We start from the raw sequence: 26,883 nt of genomic DNA, 5'->3' as shown, positions 1-26,883 counted from the left end.
ATGAAAAAAACCACAGCTAATATCCTACTTAATGGTGAAAGACTGAAGATCAGGGAAGGAAGACAAGTATGCCCACTGTCTCCACTGTTATTCAGCATTGTACTGGATATTCTTGTTAGAGCAATCAGGCAAGAAAAAGAAATAAAAGGCATCCAAATGGGAAGGGAAGAAGTAACACTTTTCCTGTATGCAGATGACAAAAGTCCACAACAAAGCTCCTAGAGTTTCTATACACAAGCAATGGACAATTGGAACAAGAACTCAAGAAAAAAAATTCCATTCACAATAGCAACTAAAAGAATCAAATATCTTGGAATAAGTCTAACCGAGGTTATAAGAGACTTGTACACAGAAAGTACAAAGTATTGGTAAGGAAATAAAAGGAGACCAAAATAAATGGAAGGATGTTCTATGTTAATGAACTGAAAGACTAAATATTATTAAGATGTGAATACCACCAAAGGCAATTAAGAGATTCAATGCAATCCTAATAAAAATTCCAACAACTTTCTTTGCAGAAATAGAAGATCCAATCATGAAATTTATATGGAAGACTAGGGGGCCCAAAATAGCTAAAGCCATCCTGTGAAAGAAGAATGCAGCTAGAGGACTCACACTTCCCGATCTTAAAATTTATTTAAAAAACAGACAAACAAAAAACTTATTTTAAAAACACATTAATCAAAACAGGATGGGACAGGTAGTTCAGTGGTAGAATTCTCGCCTGCCATGAAGGAGACCTGAGTTCGATTCCCAGCCCATGCACCTATGCAAAAAAAAAGTTGTGAACAAAATTTCCTATGATATACATATCACATAGCTGCCTCTGTGTGTGTATGCATAGATATAGATATATGTAGGAAGATATATAACAAAAAAGCAGGATAATACAGGCACAAAGACAGACATATAGACCAATGGAATCTAACTGAGGGCTCAGAAATCAACCCTCATATTTATGGTCAACTGATTTTTGACAAGGTGGCAAAGACCACTCAATTTGGAAAGAATAGTCTTTTCAACAAACAGTGCTGGGAAAAATGTAAAATTTGAAAATAAGGAGTACCCCTACTTCACTCCACATACAAAAATCAACTCAAAAATGGATAAAGGCCTAAATATAAGAGCTGGAACTACCAAACACCTAAAAGTACACCTACGGAAGCATCTTCAGGACTTTCTGTTAGTTAGTGGTTTCTCAGATATTACAACCAGAGCCCAAAGCACAAGCAACAAAAGAAAAAAAAGATAAGTGGGACCGCTTCAAAATTAAAAAAAAGAAAACCAACAAAAAACCCCACTTTTGTTTCTCAAAGAACTTTATTAGGAAAGTAAAAACAATGTGCAAAGTGAGAGAAAATATTTGGAAACCACATATCCCTTAAAGGATTAATATACAGTAGATTTAAAGAAATCCTTTAACAACAAAAAGACAACTCAATTAAAAAATGAACAAAAGACTTGAAAAGACATCCCAAGGAAGAAGTACAAATGACCAGAAAACACATGAAAAGATATGCAACATCATTACCTATCAGGGGGATGCAAATCCAAACCATCACGAGATATCATTTCACACCCTTTAGAAGGGCTGCTGTTCAAAAACAAGGAAAATAAAAAGTATTGGAAAGGATGCCGGGAAATAGGAACATTCATTCATTCATTCATTCCTGGCGGCAATGTGAAATGGGAAAGACATTGTGGAAAATGGTTTGTCGGTTCATTCGAAAGGTAAGTATAGAATCATAGGACCTGCAATCCTACTACTATGTGTATACTGAAAAGTACTGAAAGCAGGAATTTGAACAGATATCTGCACACTGAGGTTCATAGTGGTATTAATCACAATTTCCAAAAGATGGAGGCAATCCAAATGTCTATCAAGGAAGAATGGCTAAGCAAAACGTGACCTATATACACAATGGAGTATCATCAAGTCCTAAAAAGGAATGAGGTTCAGAACATGCTACAACATGGATGAACTGTGAAGATATCTTAATGAATGAAATAAGCCAGACAGAAAAGGACAAATATTGTACGATTTCAATGATCGTGAAATAATGAGAATAAGCAAACTCATAGAGTCAAAATTTAGAATATAGATTACCAGGGGTTAGCATAGGGTAGTGAATAAATCTTAAAATATACAGAGTTTCTAATTGGGATGTTGGAAAAGTTTTGCTAGTGAATGGTGGTGATGGTAGCACAACATTATAAACATAATTAACAGCACTGAATTATACTTTTGAGTGGGGGTAAAAGGAGAATTTTCAGGTTGTATACAGGTTACTAGAATAAAAATTTTTTAAAAATGCATTGGATTCATGAAACTGCACAACACAGTGAACCCTAAGTTAAACATGAACTATAGTTCACAGTAAAATTATAAAAGTGTGCTTTGATCAATTGTAATAAATGTACCACACCAGTGCAGTGTGTTAATAATAGGGTGGTATACGGGAACACAGTATTTTGTGCATGATTGTTCTGTAAACCCGTAATGTCTCTACTTTAAAATAAATAAATAAATAAAGCAGGGTAGTGAAGGTGAGAAAACTTGCAGGAAGGTGAGAAAACTTGCAGAAAGGTGAAAAAACTAGCAGGAAAGTTTGAAATGAAGAATTGTCCTGGGTCTAGCTAGGGAACTCCATAAGGACATTTAGTACAGGGGGAAAAAGAGGGGAATAGAAAAGTGTGAAGACAAAGATAAACTTGACTGTTTTGTCGTTTTGTCTTCAGCTGTTTCTAATCCCTGGTTAACTCTGTAAATCCTTATTGTGAATTAAATGCCAATTCTTCAACAGGTAGGATCACCTAACCAGTGACTTGGGCTTCAGGGTCTCTAAGCTTTTTAAAACCTGGTGGGGCAGCAGTTATAGCCCAAGTGGATATGAATTATTGGATGCCATCTAAAATTGTAGTGACAGAGTCTTTGCACACAGTTTGATAGTTGCCGTGCTTGTAAATACTGTAAATAAAATGCTGAGAACTTTATAATTAGACTTTTGCCTACTTACACCATTCAAAAGGGACATGCAGTCTGGAGTTAAAACTAGAAAATTCTCCTTGGAACAATTAGTTTGCACAATTGAGTAGGTAATCTCAAAATTCCATCCAGCCACCACCTGAAACAATTTTTGGGTTGCGTATTAAAGGGCAGTTTAAACATTATTCACAGTGACATACAAGTATAAATCATCATGTTATGAGGAATTTAGAACACAACCTGATATAAGTGTTCAATAAAAACAAACTATTATTATTATTAGGCAAAAGTCATTGCTGAATAAATACTGAGCACTTTGAAACTCACACCCCTCAACACACAGTTGCCTACATATCTGAAAACAAAAGCAATTTATAGAGTTACTGTATTTCCTTAAGAAAGATCTAACAGTGTTCCCTCTGCCAGGCTGCAGAGAGAAAACACTCTATTGGATTTTCTGAAGTATTAATACTGCTCTTCTAGATGGATAAAGAAATCCCTGGAGGTGGTTTGGCTTCTACCTGTGGGCCCTCAGTTTGCCAGACTTCCAGGTAGTGAGATTTTCTCCTAATTTATTGGAGCTGGTCTCACCCTACTAGCTGTTTATGGACATATTTGAGTAGAATATGCATCTAACAGGAAGGCAAACTGGAAGGTTTATTAAATGCAGGGAATGTTATTGAGCAAAGTGAGTTACTCAAAATTAGAGACCAAAGTATAAGGGACTCAGCCAATTGTCAATAAGGGCTTAGTGAACTGAGCCAATGAAAAGACCAGATTTATAAGTGTTTATATTTTTTTCTCCGATGATATGGGAACTATAAATTAGAGGGTACCCAGAAAGCTATGCCAATTTTTATTTATATATAATTTAATATTTCAGAGCTCTGTTCAACTCAAGATAACCAGCTGATGATATAGTTTTATTAAAATCTTAAGATCGAAATTACATTTCCACTTTATTGTTTCGAGGAAGAATATGTAATGCTTACTACCCATTCATTAAAAACAAATCTCAAAGTAAGGGGCTATGATTAGCCACATTTTCCCTTTACATATCACAGTATGTTTATCTTTTCGACCAAACAGGAAATGTTTTGTCCCGTGCTGGCCATATGAAAACACAGCTCAGCTCCTCACCACCAGTCATGTAATAACACGATTTCCTTCCCGTTTATTTTAGTTAATGAAGCCCTAATCAGAAAGATTTAACAAATTTTAACAATATTGTGTGAAATGTAAAAATGAAAGAACAAACCTGACTTTGGGCCTTTTTCAGTTTACCAACAGCAAAGAGGTGGGGCCAATTCGTGTTGTTGTTAAAATGCTCGATGGCGTGTCTCAAAATGGGTTGCAAGTCTGAGCTATTGGTTGAGACAGGACGAACACAGCCAAGGCAGTTATAGTTGGTTGTCACCACAGGGCCCTCAGCTTGGTAGAGAGCAAGCAAAAAAGGCAAAGTTAAGGACTGAAACAAGTCTTTATTTTCCAGCATTCAGATATACCCCTTGGCAGATAAGACAAAATGGGCCCTGAAAAACAAACTTTCTGGTAAATCATAGAATGTAATTTGAATAACCAGAGAACACAAGACTGCATTTTAGTCAGAGGAAAAAAAAAACATGTCACTCAGGAACAACTTATAGGCACCATATTGTTGCACTGCAATTTAAAAATTATTTTGAAGTCACTTTTTAAAATGTAAAGTATATTTATTTAAAACAAATAGTGGTGCAAGGGTAGTATGAGGAGATCTGGGTTCAATTCCCCAGCTGTGTAGTCCACCCCCGCACCCCCCCCAATAGTCAACAGATGGTGCTGCAGTAACAGGGTACTCACGTGGAAAAGAATGAAATGTGACCCCACCAAACAGCATACAAAATGATAATAATAATAATAAACTGCAAGTCTGTCTTTGTTTATGCCCTTTCCCTGCTCTCTTTTACAAAGCACAGTTGGGGGTAGGGATCTCTTCCATGCAGCTTCTAGCAGGCAGTAGAGAAGAGCCTTGCCAAAAGGGCAGACCAGGGTGGGAGGACACGTTCTACCCGGACAAAGGACTCCCAGGAGAAAAGCAGCCGGTGGGCGCGCATGGCTTTCCCTCGGGGCTGCTGGAGGAGCCAGTGCGGAGGGAGGCACTCAGGGGAGTGACCACTGCGGCCTCCCTCCTCAGCCCTATGCTGTGAGTCAAGAAGGCCACTCCTGATGTGGCAGATCTGCAAAGGACATAGGTGTCTGCGGAAGTTTTGGAGGAAAGAGCTGGAAGAATAAGGAGTGAACGGCATTTGGGCCAGACCTGTTATTAGGGCGACTGTCACAACTGCTTCCTAAGGAAGGCTGTGACAAAATGGACTTGAGCAGCTCTTCCGGACAGGCAGTTCAAGGGCGTCTGGGGCTTAGTCGAGCTGGCTTTGCAGAAAGGTTCCTCAGAGGCCCTAAAACTGGCCTAGGGCTAAACTGCGTTCCTGCCAGGGAAAGTAGCAGGAGCTCTGACATTTTCCCTCACCACTCCCTTTCCTCCTACAGTGAACATCAGCCCCTACTCACTTCCTTCCTTTGATTATGCCCAAGTAGCAGCTTCTCAGTTTCTGTTACAATAGCTAAAGAGTTGAAGTCATTTTTAATTGTAGAACAAACAAATTTATCCTCTAATAAAAAAATTAAAACACTGTAGATAGTTTATTAGTTTCAAGTGCCAAAGCTCCTTAAAGGCTGGTTCAGGGCTTAATACATTTTGTATCAACTCAGCTCAACAGACATGTATTTTGAGCCAACTCTATGCCCGGTGCTGAGCTAGGAGGCAGGGTTATATTAACACATCAGTAATGCTCAGTGCTGAAGGAGATGGCAGTCAGGTGGGAGAGGCACACATGTAGATAGATGAATTAAATATAATTCTACAACTCACCAAGAGCTTGGAAAGGCAAGAGTTCAAGACTTTGCTGAAGAAATGGTCAAGCTGAAGAGAATGAGGAGGGTTCACCGGGCAAATGAGGTGTGAGAGGAGAAGGAATGATGGCACCCTGAGAAAGGTGGACAAGGGGAGGCACAGAGATGTGGGACGTGGTTATATAAGGAATTATATATAGCCTGCCTTTTACCACAGTCTAAGTGTGAGACAGGGACAGGTAAACTGAGGTCCGAACTGTAGGTTGTGTCCTTGTCTGGGCCAGTGGTTAAGTATTTTGAAGGGTCATAGACTCCTTGTCAATTCTGAGAAAAACTAAGTCTCCCTCCCCAGGACAATGTACATACAGTGTTTCCCACACAGTTTTACTGCGTTCATAGGTTTGCTCAAGTAAGTTAACAATGGTTTGCTCTGAGAATGGGGAGCCACAAAAGGGTTTTTAATAAAATGATGCAAATATTTAAAAACGAGTTTGTATTAAATTACCAAGTTATGTACGTAAGCACCCTCACCTCCTGACGAATGGAGACAAATGCTATAGAAAGGGGGGAGTAGCTAAAGGTGAGTGTGGGACACACTGGGAGGGGGAGACTTCCTCGCCCAGTGGGTGGTGGCCCCGACACTGCGCCCGTAGCCCCAACACAATCAGGAGGCCAGTGGCACCCTCAAGGCTGTCCCTCAGGCGTCAGCTGGTCCGCACAACTCCCATTACAACTGTTTCTTTCTTTCCTTCCATAAGTATGTTTCAGGAAAAACAATTTTACTGGCGACTATTCATCACTTTTCTCCCCTCCTCTCCTTCTCGCAGAAAGTGATGTTGAATCAGGGAAACAGGTAAAGTTAAACAACTGAAGAGGAGTTACATGAAAGAGGTGAGAAAATTAGTGATGAAAGGAGAAACAAAAAAGGAGAAACATCTAAGATGAAAGGGAAGGTAGAGTCAAGACCAGACAATCGGGGGTGGGGCCCAGGACTTGAACCTGAGCCTCTGCGTGGAAGGCAAACGTTCTACCACTGACGCACCTATGTACCCACGTGGCCGGCTCTTATCTAGAAGGTTGAATGAAGGTAAGAGAAGAGATGGAGTAGCCTTTGCTGCGTAGATTTCGAGGGTGAAGGGAGTGGGGAGAGGTGTAAACTCAGTTTTTCTGGGTGATGGAATGATTTTCCACCATACCCCAACAATGCTAGAGAGATTTTAAAAGTTAAACATTTTAATTACTTGTGATTTCTTTTCTGTTGTAATGCAACTTCTTGCAAGAACTGGAGCCTCGAGCGATATGAGTTTTTGTGGCTTACAGATGAATGACTAAATCCAGTACAGAACAGCTGCCACTTCGGTGAGGTCTGGAGATACTGCTTCATAGCCTCAGCCATAAAACCCAGAGGACGGAACCAGGAAGGCTTCAGTGACTGACATCACCTAGGTAGGGCCATTTTTCTGCACTTGGCACTTCTGCCACATTAGGGCAGGTGTTGAAGTGTTAATATTTGTCAAAAAGTTGCTCCATGATTGTATTCTTAAGGAATTTCATGTACTGAGGGAGTACCATTCCAGTTCTACTACCTACTAGCTGTGGAATCTTGGGCAGGTTACTTAATTACTCTGGGCCTCAGTTTCCTTACCTGTAAAATGGGGATATTAATATCTACTTCATAAAGTTGTTGCCAGGATTAAACATGTTAATTCATGTAAAGTGCTTGGCACATTGCTGAAGTGTTAGCTATGATTACTTCCATCATTATTCTCTCTAATTCATTATTATGATTGCTAGGCGTTCTCCCTTCAGGGCCATTATCTCATTTCAGTCTCACAACACTCCTGTGAAGTGCAAATTACTGTTATCCCTCTTCTATAGAAAAGGAAGAGGAGATCCAAGACGGTGAAGAGGTTTGAAGGATTTCAGGCCAGTTTTGATCTCAGACCTATGCTTCTCTCTCTCTATGGGATGCTGCCTACAATTCCACCCACTAATAACACAATGATTCATCGGAAGAGAGTTGGGAAATGACGCTGAGGGGATGATGGGATGAGCCTGGCACCACTCACGCCCTGGCTCACCCTAGAGCTACGCACTGGCTCACCCCAGAGCTGCACCTGGCAGTGCTAATGCCACCCCCGAGGAGAGAAGGCAGGCTCCCAGGCTAGCCTGGACTCTGGCATGCAGGAATGGTTATTTCCCCTCTGGGCAGTGCCCCAGGAGACATGAGCTACCTGGAGTGATGTGGCAGGTCTGCTGATTCACATTGAATTTCTGATTCTCTCTCTTCCACACTATGGCTGTGCATTCACCTGTGGACTAAAGAGAAAAAAAAAGGGGGGGTAGAGGGAGGCATAAAAAAGAGAGGCCATTCATTTCAGTCTTTCAGATGCAGCAGTCTGCCTAGTGCTGTCAGTCAATATGACTTTCCTTTTTTTTTTGACTTGTGAAGATTTTTCTGACAGAGAGTTGACACGCAAGAATGAATGTTTTTGTAGCCAAATGATTATTTTTTTAAGCCACCAATAAATGTGAGAAATCAGAGGAGAGGTAGTATAAAGGATGTGGTTTTCAATCTTTGTTTGAGCCCCGGAAATGTTTGTTTTTCACCAAGGTAAATGTAATGCCTTAGAAACAGCCTAAGTGCTCCTCTTGACTCACCCTTGAATTTCAGGGGATTAATTACATTTGCATAAACTTTAGTTTCAATTATTAGAAAGAGCAGGGAACGTGGAGACAAAAAAGTGCTGTCCAGAGTGGGCCGCAGTGGCTCAGCAGGCAAGAATGCTTGCCTGTCATGCCAGAGGACCCGGGTTCAATTCCCAGTGCCTGCCCATGTAATAAATAAATAAATAAATAAATAAATACTATCAAAATAGTAAAAAAAAAAAAAAAATTGAGGTCATAGATACGGAGTATCACTGGCTCACGAATGATTACTTAAAAAAAAAAAAAGTGCTGTGCAGGCCCAGCTCTGCCACTTGCTCACCGTGTTACCTTCGCCCAGCCCCTTTGCCTCTCTAAGGCTTGGTTTACTCATTTGTGTGGGAGAAACGTCACATCTATCTTGCGGGTTTGTCATGAAGAGTAAATGCCAAACACACCTAACGCTAAGAAAAAATTAATGCTTTTTTCTTTTTATTTCTTTTTCTGGAGTGATGCAAATGTTCTAAAAATGATCATGGTGATGAATATACAACTATGTGATGATACTGTGAGCTATTGATTCTATACTGTGGATAGAAGGCATGTGTGTGAAGATTTCTAAATAAATAAATAAATATATAAAAGCTGCTATAGTGTGGTGGGCAAATGTTAGGCATTGTTTTTCAAATAAGATCCTTCAAAAATGTCAATGTCATCAAAGCCAAAGAAAGGCTGAGGAAATTTCCCAACAAAGACTGAGACACGAAAATTAAATGCAAGACATGGTCCTGGACTATCTTAGACCAGAATAAGGAAAATTGCTATAAATGATTAATGAAATAATTGGCAAAACTTGAAAAATGTCAGTAGATTACGGTGCTGAATCATTGTTATACTTTCTGATATTGACAGTTATACTGTTGCAATGAAAATGAAACTCTTTGTTCTTAAAAAATACACACTAAAAATATTTAGAAATAAACGGGCATGTCTGCAATATATTTTCAAATGATTCCAAAAAAAAAAATAGGTACATATATAGAGAGCTAAAGCAAATATGTCAAACTGTTAACAATTGATGAAACCCAATGAAGTGTTTTGAGAATTCTTTGAACTATTCTTGTGACTTTTCTGTAAGTTTGAATAACTTCCAAATAAAAATTTCGGCATGGAAAAGCAGGTTTTATGCACAGTTTATGTCATTTCATCCTCCAGCAACCTGATCAGGTCAATACTGTCTGTACAGTGGTCGCACCAACCCACTGTCACACAGCTAGCACAGGCAGAGTTAGGATTCAGACTTGGGCTGAAGGGAACAGACCCACACTCTGTCCCTGCCAGCCCTGGAGCTCTTCACAAATATTGATCAGTTGTCTCTCTGGGACCTGCACATACCCCAGTAGGTCATTCAAGTCCCCTTCTGATGAGAAAGTTTCCTCCATGCTTAAATGGTGGTCTCTCTATACTCTTTCTGTCTATGGAAGAACATAGATATGAAATACTGTTCTTTCCTACACAGTTGAGGGTGCATCCCTCATAAGCTGGCATAAAAATATTAATCATTCTCTGTACAAGTGAAAAAATCTGTCAATAAACTGGAGGCTTGGGAGTCGTCAACAAACTTACAGCTCCTGCAGCTTGATTGTAGTCACAGTCCTGCCACGTCTTGCCACTTTTAACAGGACAATCGCCTTCCTTGATTTGATACTTCAAGGAATAAAATGTGTCGGGAGCATCCTGAAAGAAAGAAGCCAAAGAGATGTAATGTTCATACAACTGCCCCTAAAGCAAATAATTTGAGTGAGATCTGATGTAGTCAAGAATATTCGATCTTGATTTGATTTAATGACAGCAAAGGGTTCTTTCAAAATACTGAAAGTTATAACTATCTACTTGGAAAATATTCACAATATATTGATAAATATGTTTTTCAAAGATTACAAATAAGTATCTATAATGTTAGCATATTTTTGTAAAAACCGATTTATATGTACATGCATGTCTAAAACAGGTCTGGAAGTATATACATCAAGCTGTTTAAATGTCTCTCAGCTGTGGGATTACAATTGCCTTTCACTTTCTTTTTTAAACAAACCTTTCTGTATTGTCTGACATTAAAAAAAACAAGCAATTACTTTTACAATAGGAAAAAAACAAAACAAAAAAGAGATCATTTTTTCATTTACAAAATGTAGCAGGTGAGACTCAGCATCAAGGGATTGAGAAAACCTTCTTGACCAAAAGAGGGAGGAGTGAAATGAGACAAAGTGTCAATGGCTGAGAGATTCCAAACAGAGTCCAGAGGTTATTCTTACGCATTATTCTGGAGGTTATTCTTACACATTAAGTAGATATCATCTTGTTATTCAAGATGTAGTGGAGAGGCTGGAGGGAACTGCCTGAAAATGTAGAGCTGTGTTCCAGTAGCCATGTTTCTTGAGGATGATTGAATAATGATACAGCTGTCACAATGTGACTGTGTGATTGTGAAAACCTTGTGTCTGATGCTCCTTTTATCTACCATGTCAACAGACGAGTAGAACATATGGAATAAAAATAAATAATAGGGGAAACAAATATTAAAATAAATTTAGTTTGAAATGCGGGTGATAAATGAAAGCGAGGGGGAAGGGGTATGGTATGTATGATCTTTTTTTTTTTCTGTTATCGTTTTATTTCTTTTTCTGAATTGATGCAAATGTTCTAAGAAATGATGAATATGCAACTATGTGATGATATTGAGAATTACTGATTATATATAGAGAACGGAATGATTTAATGTTAATGTTTTTGTTTGTTCTTAATTTTTTTTAAATTAATAAATAAATAAATATTTAAAAATGTAGCAGGTATCTCTGGAGGGTGGAATTATGCATAGGTGATTTTAGCATTTAATTAGCTTTGTTTTCTAATTTTGCTAGGATGTCATAAAATAATTCTTTAAAGTTTTAAACTACTAAGGTACTGATTTAGATGAGCTTTCAGATGCAAAATCCTGGCATGTTAGAGCTACAAGGGATCTGAGAGGTAACATTCTCCAGCCCCTCCTTTTGCAAATGAAAGAAGGACATGCGCAGACAGGGCATGTCTCAGTTACCTTCATAAGGCTGGAAAGGCAGAGAGCTCAGGTCTCCTGACCCCAAGCAGTGCTTTCTTGGGGCCTGCTTGGTCACAGTATTTATAGCTAGGAGAAGATGGAGCTAGGAGAGGATGGAGTCAAACAGCATGTTCTCTAAGGTTCCTTCCAGATTTTGATAATTTGATTTAATGACAGCAAAAGGTTCATTCAAAATACTGAAAGTTATAACTATCTACTTGGAAAATACGCCCTAAACTAGGGTGGTAGTTGTACAGGCTGTGCCCACGTGGCAAATTAAAGATAGAGAGGTTATGATGTGGACATTTCAGAACAACAAACCACATTGGCCAATGATGTTGGAGAGCAAAGACAAAACCACTAAACTGCAGCTTGAGCGCACCAAGAAGACTGAAGGGTCATTTTTACTTTTATTTTCAGAGAAAAACACATTCACTGCTGTTTTCTTCAAAAAGTTGAGTTGTTTTTCTTTTCTCACTGTAGTGACCAATTGCTTTACCATTCCAGAGACACAGCTTTTTATAGGGAAACTTATTTAAAAATAAAAATCTCTTGAAAGACTTGTATTTCTTTGTTTCAGCCTATCTGGATTTTCTTCTATGTGAAAATCTATCATCAAGGCAGTGATAAAAAAAAAAAAAAATCAAAGCCCAACTAAAACATTGCTGTTTAATTTAATACAGTCAACCATACAGACTTCATGGAGATATCTTGACCAAAGCAGTAAAACATGTTAATCTCCCTTCTGACACTTCTTTAAGGAGTCCTAAAGTGCTCCCTCCCCAACTGAGACCTGGAGGTCTTTAGATTTTAGTTTTGGGTCAGAGATACAACGAATCCTCTTGTGGCCCAACTGAGTTCCTGGATTCTCCCACTTGGTTTAATCCCATCCATATGCTCTGTCTTTGTTCACTTCCCTGCTTTTACAGCTTCTCTGCTCACCCAAGCAGCCAAATCTGGTGGCCTGAGAGCGAGTCATACCGTGCCACATCCAGGCCAGAGAGTGGCATTATGCATTTCTAAGAGTTGTAAGAGTCTACCTCTGATAGTTCTTGGGAGGGAAGTTAGGAGGCAGAGAACTAGGACCCAAGTGATAGTCCAGGTCCCAAATGACCTCAAAGTTAGACACAGCTCACTTACCATCTTGGTGACTTCAAATACACGGTACAATACGAACTGGTTGCCACTTTGGCTTTCATCATTGTATTTCTTCAGGGCAGCATCCGCAGCCTTAAATACATCCTCGTCATTGCAGTCAACTTCCTGTGAGGAGGATTCCTGAGTCAGACTTGGTAGCAGCCTGGAGCAGAAGAAAATGATAACAATTAATTTCATGACTTAATGGTCTCCCCTCTAGTTGCTGAGGGGTGCCTTCACCAAGAATCTGCAGCCAGCTTGGGTGCTGATTTTACAATCTCCAACTCCTTCTCTCCTCTGTCCTTTTCTCTAGCTCTGCTCCAGCACCCTGGAGGCCTGATTGGACTCTTGGGGCACACACGGTTGCCCTATTCCAAAAGGTTAAACAGCTGTGCTGGGTTATCCAAACAGATTTTGAGCTGAAACATTACAACACTGGGGTCGCTGACCTGCTTGTTTGCATTCTGAAAGCACAGGTTAGCACAGAGCATATTTCCAGGTGATTGCACAAAGTACTTTAGCAAATCAAAAGAGTATCTAATAAAGGAGGTGGAAAAAACCCACTACCAGCTCTGTTATTTTCTTATGACTTTCCCAAAGCCATTTACAAAGGTCACTGCATGTAAGAACAATGTTACAATGTGTACGATGTATAGTCACAACTTTCACATAAAATTTCTTTGTAGGATATCTGCATAGAAGCAGGCTGAATCATATTGATCATATTGCATGCCTTGGAAGCCAATACACAGAGGTAACAAATGAGTGCTGGGAGTCCCTCACCAAGAACTTGGTGTGGCTGAAAATAAAGTATAAGCATCCTATCTGGTTTCTGGCCACGCCAGCCTCTTTCCACTCAATTGTGTTAATTCTGCAAGGGAAAAATGCTCCCCCAGTGGAAGAGGTAGAGGGGATGCATATGTGCAGATAGGTTTGATGACATCCTGCCTGCTCCAGCTTGCTTTTTGTTTCTGTTCTCATGGATATGGTTGTCTTACCCACCAGGCCTAAACAACCTGTGATGAGTTGAATTGTGTCCCCCTCCAAAGACATAATCAAGTCCTAACCCCAGGTCCCACCTTATTTGGAAACAGGTCTTAAAAACATGATTAGGTAAGATGAGGCCAAACTAGATTAGAATGGGGCCTAATCCAATATGACTGGGATCTTTATAAGAAGGGAAGAGGAGCCAGAGACAGTTGGGGGAGAAGGCTTTGTGAACACTGAGACAGAGATGGAACCTCAAGGCTTGCTCGCAAGCTACCAGAAGCTAGGAAGAGGCATGGAAAGATTCTTCCTTACAGGTTTTGGAGGGAGCATAGCCCTGCCTACACCTTGATTTTGGATTACTAACCCCCAGAACTTGTGACAATAAGTTTCTGGTGTTTTATGTCACTAGTTTGGGGTACTTTGTTACACCAGCCCAAGAAACTAACACACCACCTATTTGATAAAGTTAGACTATCTAGAGAGAGGAGGTCTGTAGATAGGTTTAAAGACTTGGGTTAGCTCTTGGTAGATGCTTGTCCTCAATCCTTACAAAAGTAAAATAAAATAAAAAGACAGTTGGGTTCTTTCCTGTTATGGACAGGATTTCTAGCTTGGTACTTGTACTGGTTTGAAAACATTATGTACCCCAGAAAAGCCATGTTTTAATCCTGATGCCATCTTGTGGACGCAGCCATTTCTTTTAATCCTGATTTAATATTGTAGGTTGGAATCTTTTGCTTAGATTATTTCCATGGAGATGGAACACACCCAATTGTGGGTGTTAACTTTTGATTAGATGGAGGTGTGACTCCACCCATTTCAAGTGGGTCTTGATTAGTTTACTGGAATCCTTTTAAATGGGAAACATTTTGGTGAAACCTTTTAAATTACATTGTCTAGAGAAACAACAGACACCTCAGAGGTGACAGAAACTTCATAGCAGAGCTGACACAGATGTGGATGTGTGGAGGACAGAGACACAGATGTTTGGAGATGCTTGGAGCCCATCAGACGTTGCCATAAGATGTTAAGCAAGCCAGAACCTGGAGAGAGCTAAGGGAAGCCATGAGATGAAAACCAGTCCTGGAGAAGTAAAGTGAAGACCCCCACAGAAACAGAGGCTGAAAGCAACGGAGCCCAGGAGCAAGGGACCAGCAGATGCCAGCCCCATGATTACCCAGCTGACAGAGCTGTTTCAGACCCATTGGCCTTCCTTGAATGAAAATAACCTCTTGTTGGTGCCTTAATTTGGACACTTTCACTTTCTTAGAACTGTAAACTTGTACTTTATTAAATTCCCCTTTCTAAAAGTCATTCCAATTCTGGTATATTGCATTGTGGCAGCTTACAAACAACAGTACTTCGGTAATTCCGTCTCCCTGAGAGCCTTTGGAAAAGAGGGCTCAGTGTGGGCTGAATGGTGGCTCTGTGACAGAGCAGTAGGAACAAGCTTTTGCCAGTAAATCCAACCTGGGTTTCCGTGTAGCTGGGCTACCTAATTGCTGTGTGGCCACGAGCAACTCAGGGGCCCATAACCTTTCCAAGCCTCAGTTGCTTCATCTGTAAAAGTTAGAAAATCATACTATAATTTTGTTTTGTTTTGTTTTGGAAGAGTGGATATGGTAGCATCCATGCAGGGCCTGGTAATTAGTTCTTACAAGTTTTATCACTGTGAGAGTGGGCTGGTTAACAATAGCACATTTTACTAAAGTGGTTTCAGGTGCATGGTGAGAGACGTGAGACAGTTTCAGACTCAGGGTGATAGAAGAAAATAGATTGTAAAAAATTAAGAGTGAATGAGACTCGGTCAAGTTCTTAGGCTGAGAGGAAGGATGAGCCATCAGAGAAGGAAACAGGTGAAGCTGGAAGAGTGAGGCAATAACTGGGAGTACCTGGTTCAGGAGGAGGTAGGAAGAACTAGTCAAGGCTGAACGGTGGTTTTACAAATGAAAACTCAAAACTCAGGGCATGGCAGTGTGTACAGGCAGTGGGATGAAAAGGAAAGAATGTGGCTTTGGAGGAAGGCCAAGTCTCACAATCTACCAACTGTAAGATCCTAAGCAACTAATTAAACCTCTTTGGGCCTCCTTTTCCTTCTCTAAAAAATGATGATTGTGACAGTATCTGGCTAGATAGTCACTAAATTCATATCCCTTTCCTCCTTGACATACATCTAGACTTCCTTTCCCAACCTTTCTTGCATGTGGCCATGTGACAGATTTCTTGTAGCCCTGAAATCTTTCCTCTTCTTTCCATTTATCTCTCTCTTCTCAAGCAGTCTGCTCCCTACTCACATTTCCCCCTAGCCTGAGTGTGAAAGTAAGGTTAAAATAACTTGTGATTTTGCATTTATTACTGGTCACATTTTATTTGTGTTTCTAATTCATGACATTACTCATCTTTCTCCATCTAAGAAATCAGATTTTATTTTGGAGCTATTGTGCAAAAAACTTGAAGATTTGTGGAAACTCTTGCTTGAACTTCCCTGGACATGATTTAGAAGCCGACTGAGGAAAGGGCTGAATCTCTGGCTTTCGGGGCTTGTTCTGATTTGGTGATGAGAACCTGGGAAAATTGGCTTCTGGAGGAGAAAGAACTTCACCTTTCTTCAGCGGGGGGAGTCGATAAACATAACCAATATATCCCCAAGGGAAGGGAAGGTGTCTTTTATCTGGACCTCTTTCTTCTGAGTTCTCAGGTGGTGGGCGATGGTGATCATGGGGACCCTTGCTGTGGTCTGGTGGGTCACAAGGTCCATAATCATGGAAATTATGGCTATGGGGATGATGGCCATGGGGATGGTGTCCATGGGGACGGTGTCTATGGGGACGGTGTCTATGGGGATGATGCCCGTGAGAATGGTGCTCACTGGAACTATGATTAGGAGAGGGTCCACGGGTATTACTCATGCCAAAACGGGAATGATGACATCTTGACCCTGAAGGGGGCAATGGTGGAGAAGTTCCTGCTTGAAATGGTGGTCTATCTGGATGATCTTTATCTTCTAGGGGAGGTGGGCATCCAGGTTCATGTGGCTTGTAGGGATGATGGTGCTCTCTGGACCCATTGGGCTTAAATGGGCGATTGTCAGTAGGAGAATGCTCATGCCCACCCAAATGAGGGTCTCCGCCACTGAAGTTTTTATGTTTCTGGTAAAGAACACAGAAAAATGAATATCACTATTTCACACAAAATGAGACATTAGATGTTTACCTTGATTTAGACCAATGGCTCTAGACTTTTGGATTCCTAAAATCCATTTAAAAAGTGGGATAACAACAAAAGATCATCAAAATTTTATCAAGTCAAGTTGGCATTTAAAATACAGGCAAAAACTGTCATCTACAACCACCATTAGTTCACAAAAGAAATAATATTTTGACAACACAATGGTCAGAAATAAATAGTCTGAGTAAAGGCTGGTCCTTTAGATGGGGATAAAGTTTGAGTTATGAGAAACTTTCTTTGCTACCATCTTTCCTCATTTGAAAATAAAGTGGCAAAACTATATTATATAGAACAACATTTGGAAGCTAGTACTTTATGATTTATATTCTCAACAGAGATCAAAGCTTTCTAATATAAGCATCCCTTCCTCCTTAAAGATACATGTTTTGCCTCTTTACTGCACTTCTTGTTCAGGCGTTTGTTTTTAATCTATGGAGCCATGTTCATGGTGACAGAACTGGTACCCCCCTCCCCTTTTTGGCTTGATTCTTGAACATATGAATTATTTTCAGGGTTTTTTTTATTGCTAATATTAAATTACTGTGAAGGACATCTTTGTGCTCATCCATAAAACAGAACAAAACTTTCTGAGACAGATATAAACTATGTGTTGCATCTTATTTTATATACCTTTATATAATAAAATTGAGGTCAATTTACTCCCTTTGGGTTAGGTTGTATGCCTAATATAAAAGCTAACAATTATCAAGTCTCAGCAGTGGGATCCTGACTAAAGTTCCATATTCAAGCTGATTCAAGGCTGACTGAATTGGGTCGTGCTTTTATTTTTCTGCCCAAAATCTCAACTTTTCCCAATTCATGACAAATGTTTTCATAGTTTTTGTGTCATGCCAGCAATTACGTTCCTTTCCCCATGGACCTGTTCTCTCTCTCTTTTCCTTTCCCCTCTTTCTCCAGTTACATATTTCTCTATTGATCTACTACAACTCATGCAGTGGAATTAGGCAAAACTCTGTCTCTGCAATAGAGAACAGCCCCCAACCTCCAACACACATAGAGGCATAAGAATTAATTCCCACTTAATCTGGCACTGCTTGTGACAAAGGCTACTTAGGCAGCTGTGGTAGTTAGATTCAGTTGTCAACTTGGCCAGGTGAAGGCACCTAGTTCTGTTGCTGTGGATGTAAGTCAATGGTACGTGAACCTCATCTGTTGCTCATTACATCTGCAGTTGACTAGGAGGCGTGCCTGCTGCAGTGAATGATGTTTGATTTAATTGGCTGGTGCTTAAATGAGAGAGCTCAATGTAGTGTAGCCCAAGCAGCTCAGCATACCTCATCTTAGCACTCGCAGCTCAGCCCAGGCCTTTGGAGATGCAGAAAGAAATCACCCCAGGGAAAGTTGTTGGAACCCAGAGGCCTGGAGAGAAGGCCAGCAGAGATCACCCTGTGCCTTCCCACATAAGAAAGAACCTCAGTGGAAAGCTAGCTGCCTTTTCTCTGAAGAACTAAGGAATTAAATCCCCTTTTATTAAAAGCCAATCCATCTCTGGTGTATTGCATTCCGGCAGCTAGTAAACTAGATCAGCAACCCACCTCAAGGTTGAAGACTTCACAGTTTACTAGAAGATTTTCAGGGGTTTCCAAGTCAGAGGCTTCTGTACTATATAAGAACAATGCCTTGCAGAATCCAAAGATCTATAAGGGAGAGAGACAACTGTTAGCATGAGTGTGTGCAGGTGGTGTGAATGTGTCCAGCTGCAGTCATGAACTTCAAGACATTCAGGTGAGGAAGAAGAGCTTTAGAAAAATAAGGGTAATTTCAAACATTCCCACCAGTTATTTAACAGTAAGTGCACATTCCAAGGTGTTTCATCATAAGTTGCCGTGGTTCTCTTCCATGAGCAGTAACCAGGACTGGGCTGCTCTGCAGGAGGCTGTGGGGAATACCACAACAGTGCTGACTTGCTTTGGGGGCACCTGAGTTGCCTATGCCTGGAGCCAATGAGGAACAGTGTAGAAGAGGGATTCAGACAACTAACTGGCCCCTTGGAGGAAAATATTGGAATGGAGGGAGCCAGCTTTGAGATGGATCTTCCTGGAATGACCATGAGGAGAAATGGATTCTAATCTCAGCTCTGTTGTGAACATTGGGCAAGATCCTTACTTTGCTGAATGCTCAGTTACCCCCTCATTTGTCAAATGCGATCATTGTGAGCAATAAATGAGATAAAGCAAATGAAAAAACCACATGTGATGGTTTTATTACAAGCTGGCTGGTAGTTTAAGTGAATCTTAATGGTTTAAATGATTTATTTTTAAGTTTAGGTATAATTATATATATATTATAAAATCGTATTATCATGATTAACCAAATTGCTCTCAGTCTCGGTTTCTCTACCTATAAATCAGATTAAAAATAGTTTCTCACATAGGATTGTGTGAAGATCAAGTAAATTAACAAATGTATAAACCTCTTAGATGTGTTCCTAGCTCATAATAAGTGCTCTCTAAATGTGACTTATTATTTTACAGATTTTCATTATACTCACATTCAAGTGCCTGGGAAAATGGTGTTTGGAGCAGTTCCTCACGGAAAAGGCCAAATAGTAACCGGTTCTTTCTCCTCCTCTCTGAAATGAATTGGGTCAAAACAATTTCAGGAACATAATAGTAAATGTCAGGAAATAGTAAAACATAATAGTACCAAAAAAGCAGTAGATACCTCAGTCAAATTCACTGTAGAGCACTATGGAAATTTAAAATCAGCAACAGGTTCCATTTTTCTTATGGTGTCTACCTTTTTTTTGATCATGTTAAGTGATCAAATGACTACCACTTCATTGAAAAAGGTTCAAATTATACAGAGATAAATAAAATAAGAAAAAAATCATCCTTCCTACATCCTGTCTCTCTTTTCCAGAAGTGCCATCATCATCCCTTTGATGTGTTTCTTTTTCTAGTCTTTTCATAAATGTACTGCACATATGCACATATATCCAATTATTTAATACAGATGGGCTCCTAGTCTAAGTTTTCTTATGTAACATGCTTTTCCCCTTAGCAATATGTCTTAACTCTTTCCATTTTCTATAGGTACAAATGTTCTTTTAATAACTGTACATTCATTTCATTGTTTTTATGCACTATAGTTTATTTAACTTTGCATTTGTAAAATGTTTAACACACACCAACCAGTTGTTGTTCAAGACAACTCTGGATGGGAGGCAGGGAAATCATCAACCTCTAAATATACCACTGGTTGTGTCTCTGAGCCTCAGTTTGCCATCATAATATAAGGAGGTTAGGACTGGATGATTTCCAATGACTCACATAACTCTAATATGCTCTTTTGTCTTACCCTCTTTCTTTTATAGATTTTCCTTCCTCTCCTTCACATATCCTCCCCTCTCCAAAACAAAAACAAAAACAAAAAACCTTGCAGGAGGGCAGTTCCTTGGTGTCTGTTGCCTGTCTAGTATAGCCCCAAAGCTGCATGAGGAGCCTTGACTAAGGATGCCACTGGCCAAGCGAGGCAGGTAGAGGGGCTAGGTGCCACTCAGTATGGGCCTGTCAGGTTGTAACTGGGTCCTTAGGCTGTAGTTGGACATTAGTGGAGACTCACCGCCCTTGAAACTCTCTCCATTTGGTCCACCTTAAAAGAAGTGAAATCATTGTTCTCTCTTTTGTATTTCTCAAGAGCTTCATCAGCTTGTTTTCTGTAGGGCTCAGTATCTTCAAAGAAATCTACGAGCACAGGACTATCTTTGGTATTGGCCAATGCAGAAGAGACTGGAGAAAGAAGATGGCAGTGTTAGTGCTTGGACTTAATACATATAAGCATGGTGTAATGGATGGGCAAATTGAGGGTTGGCAAGGCTCAGTAACATGTTCAAGGTCATATAGCCAAGCAGCAGCAGAACCAGACTAAAATTCAGATCCTTCTGATGACCAAGTTGTCATGATGTCCCCCAGCCATTAAGTGGCATCATTAACATAAAGTTTTGCCCAGAATGAGGAGAGGACACGGGTCAGCTTTTCCTTGAGGCAACCACCTGAAGAGGCTGCTTGGCTGTTGAATTTTTGTTTATTGACTCATATGTTTAAAGAAATTCTTATGTGTTTTTTATTTTAAATCAATTTTTGCAAAAAAGTAAGAATGTGGAATTTAGAGTCAAAATTGATGGGACAGAGTCATGTATTCACCACATTTTGGCTGTTTCTTAGACCAACTTGTTGAACATCTTTGAGCCTCATTTATTTTATTTCTAAAATAGAAAGTATACTCTTCACTTCATAACCTTGTAATATTAAATGAAATAACATATGCATATATAAAAGTGCTTCATAAACTTTAGAGTGCTACACAGCTATTAGATGTTGAAGACAGTAGTTGCGGGGTGCAAGGTTCTCTGCAAATTGTACTACATAGACCATCTTATTCAAACCTCACAGGGATCTTTAGGACTAATATTATTATCAGCCCTGACTTACAAATAAGGAAACCAACTCCAAGGCTAAGAGTGGTTAAGTAACTTGTCCAAGACCACACAAATAATAAATGTTGAGGTTAGCACTGAATCTCAGGCGAGTCAGACCCCAGAGAACATGCTTCTACAGTTGTGTTATACTGCCTCTCATAAATTTCTACTTCTATATGTAGAATTTCTTTAAAGGAAAGTAACAGGCAGAAACCCTCTTCCCTCTATTTTTGGGAAGGTAATAATCCAATCCATGAGAGTAGGTGGGCATTTTGTTTTATTAATTAAAAAAATTTAACAACAAACTAACTAAAACATTAACATGTGATCATTCCATTCTACATACACAATCAGCAAGTCACAATATCATCACCTAGCTGCATATTCATCACTTCCCAGAACATTTGCATCAAACCAGAAAAAGAAATAAAAAGACAACAGAAAAAGAAATAAAACGAAAACAGAAAAAAAAAAAGATTATACATACCATATCCCCCATCCCACACCCTCATCGATCACCAGCATTTCAAACCAAATTCATTCCAACATTTGTTCTAGGGGCCATTTTTGACACATATCATAGTATTATATGATGAATACCGCTGTATAATTGAAGTCTACCTTACTCTGGAAGTAACTGGCATTTTAACAGATTACCATACCAGAACTGGTGGTGCAGTTAAAGTCATTCACTCTGAGGTCGTGAGATTCATCTGAACGTGTTGTGGCTATCACCTTACATTGCCCAATCACCTGTAAGAAAGAGGTGTTGTGTCATTGCCTAATGGCTTCCTCAGATCGGATCTAAGGGAACAAATGATGATGCAGCATACTCCTACTCTCATTTCACATTTATTTGAGGCCTCCTTCCTCAAATCCTCTCTTAAAATCTGCACTTTCTAAGTCCGTCTCTGTGTGTCAAATGCTACAAGCACCCACAAGCCCTCATAAGAATAGGAGAGACATTGTTAAGCAGATCCTGATCATATCCTAAACATTTTCAATAGAGAAAAAATTGCTACTACTCGTAGGTGTGGAAATCTCTCGTCTTCTGGAAAAGAAATCTTAAACTGGTGCTTATTCATCTTTATGTTCTCCACGTGTGGCAGAGAGCCTGGTCTCTGAGGACCCGTGTACAGTATGCAGAACTATTCCTCATTGTAACTGCAATGAATCCCTTTGGCCATAACCAGTATTCATAGAACACAATTTACAAGTTCATAGGTTCCTAGACCCATAATATACTGTCAGGGCTGGGGACATTAGAGTCCAACTGCTTCAAACCCCTCCTCTTAATTTACAGTTGAGGAGACTGAAGTCTAGGGACATTACGTGATTTTCCCAAAGTCTCACAGCTGGTCATGCTATCCCATTAGACTATAAGTCCTACTGACTTATCTTAAACTGGGTGCCCAGTTATGGCTCTTGAGAGATTATTACTCAAGTTCAGTATAGTCTTCAAGAGTCTGGAGGTAGAAGCTTTTTTTTCAGTGTTTTGCTGTATTAGCCCAGGCATATGGCTTCCCTGAGTAAACAAATTAAACAGAAGTTAAGAATGCCGGGAGCAGAGGAATGGGTGTCAGGTTTACTTACTATTTCAGATGGATGTCTGGAAACATCTGGCTCACACTCATCCCAGTGTTTCCTGGATAGGACTGAACAGTCAGATTCTTGCACATCTAAGACTAAATAATAGACAGCTGGGGATTCCTGAGGAATACCCAGAAAGCAATGGATGAGTAGCGTGTGGGAGAACAGGGCTATTTTCATAAGCGCAATCTATTTCTTTTCTTTTTTTTTCAGCTAAACTCTTTATTTATTTATTTATTAATCATACCAACATACAAACACAAACATTCTTACCATATGATCGTTCCGTTCTACATATATAATCAGTAACACACAGTATCATCACATAGTTGTATATTCATCATCATGATCATTTCTTAGAACATTTGCATCAATTCAGAAAAAGAAATAAAAAGAAAACAGAAAAAATTTCATACATACCATACCCCTTACCCCTCCCTTTCATTGATCACTAGCATTTCATTCTACTAAATTTATTTTGACATTTGTTCCCCCTATTATTTATTTATCTTTAATCCATATGTTTTACTTGTCTGTCAATAAGGTAGATAAAAGGAGCATCAGACACAAGGTTTCCACAATCACACAGTCACACTGTGAAAGCTATATCATTATACTATCATCTTTAAGAAACATGGCTACTGGAACACAGCTCTACACTTTCAGGCAGTTCCCTCCAGCCTCTCCAATATACCTTAACTAAAAAGGTGATATCTAGATTATGTGTAAGAATAACCTCCAGGATAACCTCTCGACTCTGTTTGGAATCTCTCAGCCATTGACACTTTATTTTGTCTCATTTTGCTCTTTCCATTTTTGGTCAAGAAGTTTTTCTTAACCCCTTGGTGCTGAATTCCAGCTCATACTAGAATTTCTGTCCCATGTTGCCAGGAAGGTCCGCACCCCTGGGAGTCACGTCCCATGTAGAGAGGGGGAAGGCAGTGAATTTGCTTGTGTTGGCTGAGAGAGAGAGGCCACATCTGAGCAACAAAAGAGGCTCTCTTGGGGGTGACCCTGGCCTAATTTTAAGTAGGCTTAGCCTATCCTTTGCTGGGTTATGTTTCATATCAACAAACCCCAAGATTGAGGGCTCAACATATTGCTTTGGTTGGCCTCACTGCTTGTGAGAATATCAAGAATTCTCCACTTGGGGAAGTTGAATTTTCCCCCTTTCTCACCATTCCCCTAAGGGGGCTTAGAGCAATCTATTTCTTAAACAGAATTCCTGCTACTCTCCAAATCCTCGGTGTCTTCCTTTGAGTCATTAGATCTATTTATTTGAATAAATAGTTGCAAAGAGTCACTTCCAGTGCTTTTTAACTAGTCATGATGCTATTTCTGCTCACGAGCTTTGAAAATTTATCATTAAATGGCAGTGTTGGCTTGAGAGGGGTTGTTGAAAGTACAAACCTAGAATTATAAGTGATGGTAGAGAAATCACAGCCTCTAAGCTGCTGACCTCTACATGTGTATTTGCTAGCTCTTTTCTTGAATTTGGATTTCCTACCTTGATTTCAAATTGCTTAAGGCTAAATCTATTCTCTTTACAAATCAGTTTCTTCTCTCAACTTCTCTTGTCTTTGTCAGTGGCATCACTAATTTTTACCTTATTCTCTGCCTTAAAAATGTGGAATCAACTTTGATTTCTTCCTTTTCTTTGCTTTTGCTACCCAACCAGTCACCTGGTCTTGAAAGGTCCTTCTTTGAAGTGTGTCTTATGTCAGCTGCTCATTCTCCCGGCCTTAATTCACACTGCCCAGGTCTGGTCCTCATTTCCTTGTCTCTGAATGTGTGAGATAGCTTTCTGCTCCTCTGTCATCTGCCTCCATCTCCCCAGCACACTATGCCCCTTCCCCATCCACCCGTGTTCCATACTGCCACTTGGGGATATCCCTGTGCTTACTCATCCTTGTGTACTACACATGTGGCAGACAGCCTGGAATGGGACTAACGCTCACTAAGTTGCTGATTGAATCCTAAATTCCTGCACTCCTGAAGTACATCCCTAATACTTTGACACGTATAAATTCCTCTCCTTTCTTGTGTGTTGCTCCATGGTCTGGTCTTCCTGGTTTTATTTTCAGTGGTTCCCCCACGAGGTAGGTTTGTTTGTGTTGGGGAGTGAGGACTTCAGCATTCCTTCTGTGATCTTTATCAGCCCCTCAAATCTTTCCCAATTAAATATACAACCTAAGGGAAAAGAGTAGTCTTACTTTACTCCAAGATAAAACTCACATCTTCCCTTCCAGCCTGTTGGCTATTCTTTGTGTGTGTGTTGGCTATTCTTAAACCCATCCTACTTAGAATTTCTGGAGCCCCATTCCTTATGTTCAATTACTACCCAACACCCTCCTTCCCGATTCTCCATATCTGGAATTCTCCTGGAATGCCTTTGCCCAACCCCTCTTCCTGTTCAAATCTTACCCATTCTTCAGGGTACTATGGAAGTTTTCTCCCATCCAAACATAATGAATCTCCTTTCATTAAATTTCTCTGGCAATTTAATTTCATTATATTTCTTGGTAAGCTGAACACATCCTATCTTACACAGTTTACCTGTGTGAAGAAGACTCTTAATTTATGAAGGGCAAGGCCCTCAGTTTCTTTTTCTTTTTCTCCTAAAATACTTAGCATTAGATTTGGCTCAACATAAGTGCTTATAAGTACTTGCAGACTGATTCATAGATAAGGACAGAGTGATAACAAACATTAGTTGGAAGGAAGAAAGAACAGTCTAAATTAACTGCAGAAACTAAACATAAAATGCTGACCAAAGCTATTACATTGTGCAAAGCAGCAATCTCAGGGGGCTAGAGTGTATTTGCCCCTGGTGCATGGTTCCCAGCTCAGCCCTGCCATTGGCAATTCCTCACCGCTTTGTCCAAGTGGGCATCAGCGACCCGCAGCAACTGGAAAAGGTAGCCATTCCATCGCATTTTATTGATCAGATCAAGAGCTTTCCCAGCAACAGGCTTGATAGCATCACAATCAGTGGGAATCAGAGCACACGAATGCTGCAATATGATCAAAAGAAGTACTGCAGCAATCGCCTTCATTTTGCTAAAATGTGAAAACCATTGCTTGCTATGGTCTACCGTAACAAAGAATTTATACCAACTTTCTAAAACACGCACACATGCACACAATTGATTGAAATAAGGACCTTATGTATTTTTGTTGTGTAACCAGGGATGTTCACCTTGACCCCTGGTTAAAATATCCGTCAACAGGCTGTAAATGATTAGTGGGTCCTGGGGCCAGAATGTTGAGACATACTGTTGATGAGTGGGTGAAATTATGACCTGCACAAATCTGGATTCTTCTAGTAGGCAGCAGATCCAAAGTGTGTTTTTGACCCCCTGCATTGATATGTAAGGTGGGGGTGGTGGAGGGGGTAGGATGAAGGTAAAGAAATTTTCCTCCATGTACTTGTCTGTTTCATTAGTCATCTCTTCGGATTATGGCATTAAAGGTCCTGAGTAGAATATAGCTACCTTACCTAAGAACAATAACATGTTAAACCATTAATACCATGAGAAGAAATGACTTCAGGTGGAGAAAAAATGATTAAAAGTCTGTTGCTTTGGAGTCAGATCTGAATTTCATTGCTATTTCTGTTACTCTCTTACTGTGTGATATCACATGATGCTGGACAAACTACATAACTTCTCTGGTTTCAGTTTCCTTATTTGTAAAATAAGGATTAATACCTCTTGACAGGATTGTATGAAAATTAAGTAAGAAAACTTGTAAAGCAAGAGATACAATTCTTTGCACAGAGTAGGTATTGAACAAGTAGTACTAGAAGCTATTATTAGTCTGTTTAGGAAGAAGTTGAGGGCAGCCCCTGTAAGGACTGAGCCCCAGGCTCCATCCCCT

At 39.9% G+C, this 26,883-nt stretch overlaps 2 protein-coding genes across 5 annotated transcripts in view; both read right to left on the bottom strand.

The window, feature by feature from the left end:
• KNG1 (kininogen 1) overlaps window positions 1–13,132 on the bottom strand; it is a 57,685-nt gene extending 44,553 nt beyond the window's left edge. For 3 of the 4 annotated variants that reach the window (XR_013158424.1, XR_013158425.1, XM_077117836.1), the window contains exons 1-5: window positions 12,759–13,132; window positions 10,148–10,258; window positions 8,110–8,194; window positions 4,245–4,417; window positions 3,018–3,125 (exon numbers count right to left, since the gene is read on the bottom strand). Coding sequence is in view for 2 of the 4 variants with exons in the window: in XM_077117836.1 (XP_076973951.1) it covers window positions 3,018–3,125; window positions 4,245–4,417; window positions 8,110–8,194; window positions 10,148–10,258; window positions 12,759–12,953 (672 nt within the window). In the remaining 2 variants the exon portion in view is untranslated. The remainder of the gene's footprint in view (window positions 1–3,017; window positions 3,126–4,244; window positions 4,418–8,109; window positions 8,195–10,147; window positions 10,259–12,758) is intronic. The other variant, XM_077117837.1, reaches the window with a different exon arrangement.
• Window positions 13,133–16,086: 2,954 nt separating this feature from the next.
• On the bottom strand, window positions 16,087–26,140 carry HRG (histidine rich glycoprotein). The gene is made up of 7 exons (XM_077117835.1): window positions 25,878–26,140; window positions 23,008–23,124; window positions 22,077–22,167; window positions 20,559–20,725; window positions 19,486–19,566; window positions 18,530–18,631; window positions 16,087–16,894 (listed from the first exon to the last, which is right to left on the bottom strand). The coding sequence occupies exons 1-7, from the start codon at window positions 26,058–26,060 to the stop codon at window positions 16,181–16,183; spliced, it is 1,455 nt and encodes a 484-aa protein (XP_076973950.1). The 5' UTR covers window positions 26,061–26,140; the 3' UTR covers window positions 16,087–16,180.
• Window positions 26,141–26,883: the final 743 nt, after the last annotated feature.

The sequence above is a fragment of the Tamandua tetradactyla genome, chromosome 10, assembly GCF_023851605.1.
Source record: "Tamandua tetradactyla isolate mTamTet1 chromosome 10, mTamTet1.pri, whole genome shotgun sequence".
NCBI classification, from domain to species: domain Eukaryota; kingdom Metazoa; phylum Chordata; class Mammalia; order Pilosa; family Myrmecophagidae; genus Tamandua; species Tamandua tetradactyla.
Note: the sequence above shows the minus strand (reverse complement) of the source record. Positions and strands in the feature narration are given on the sequence as shown.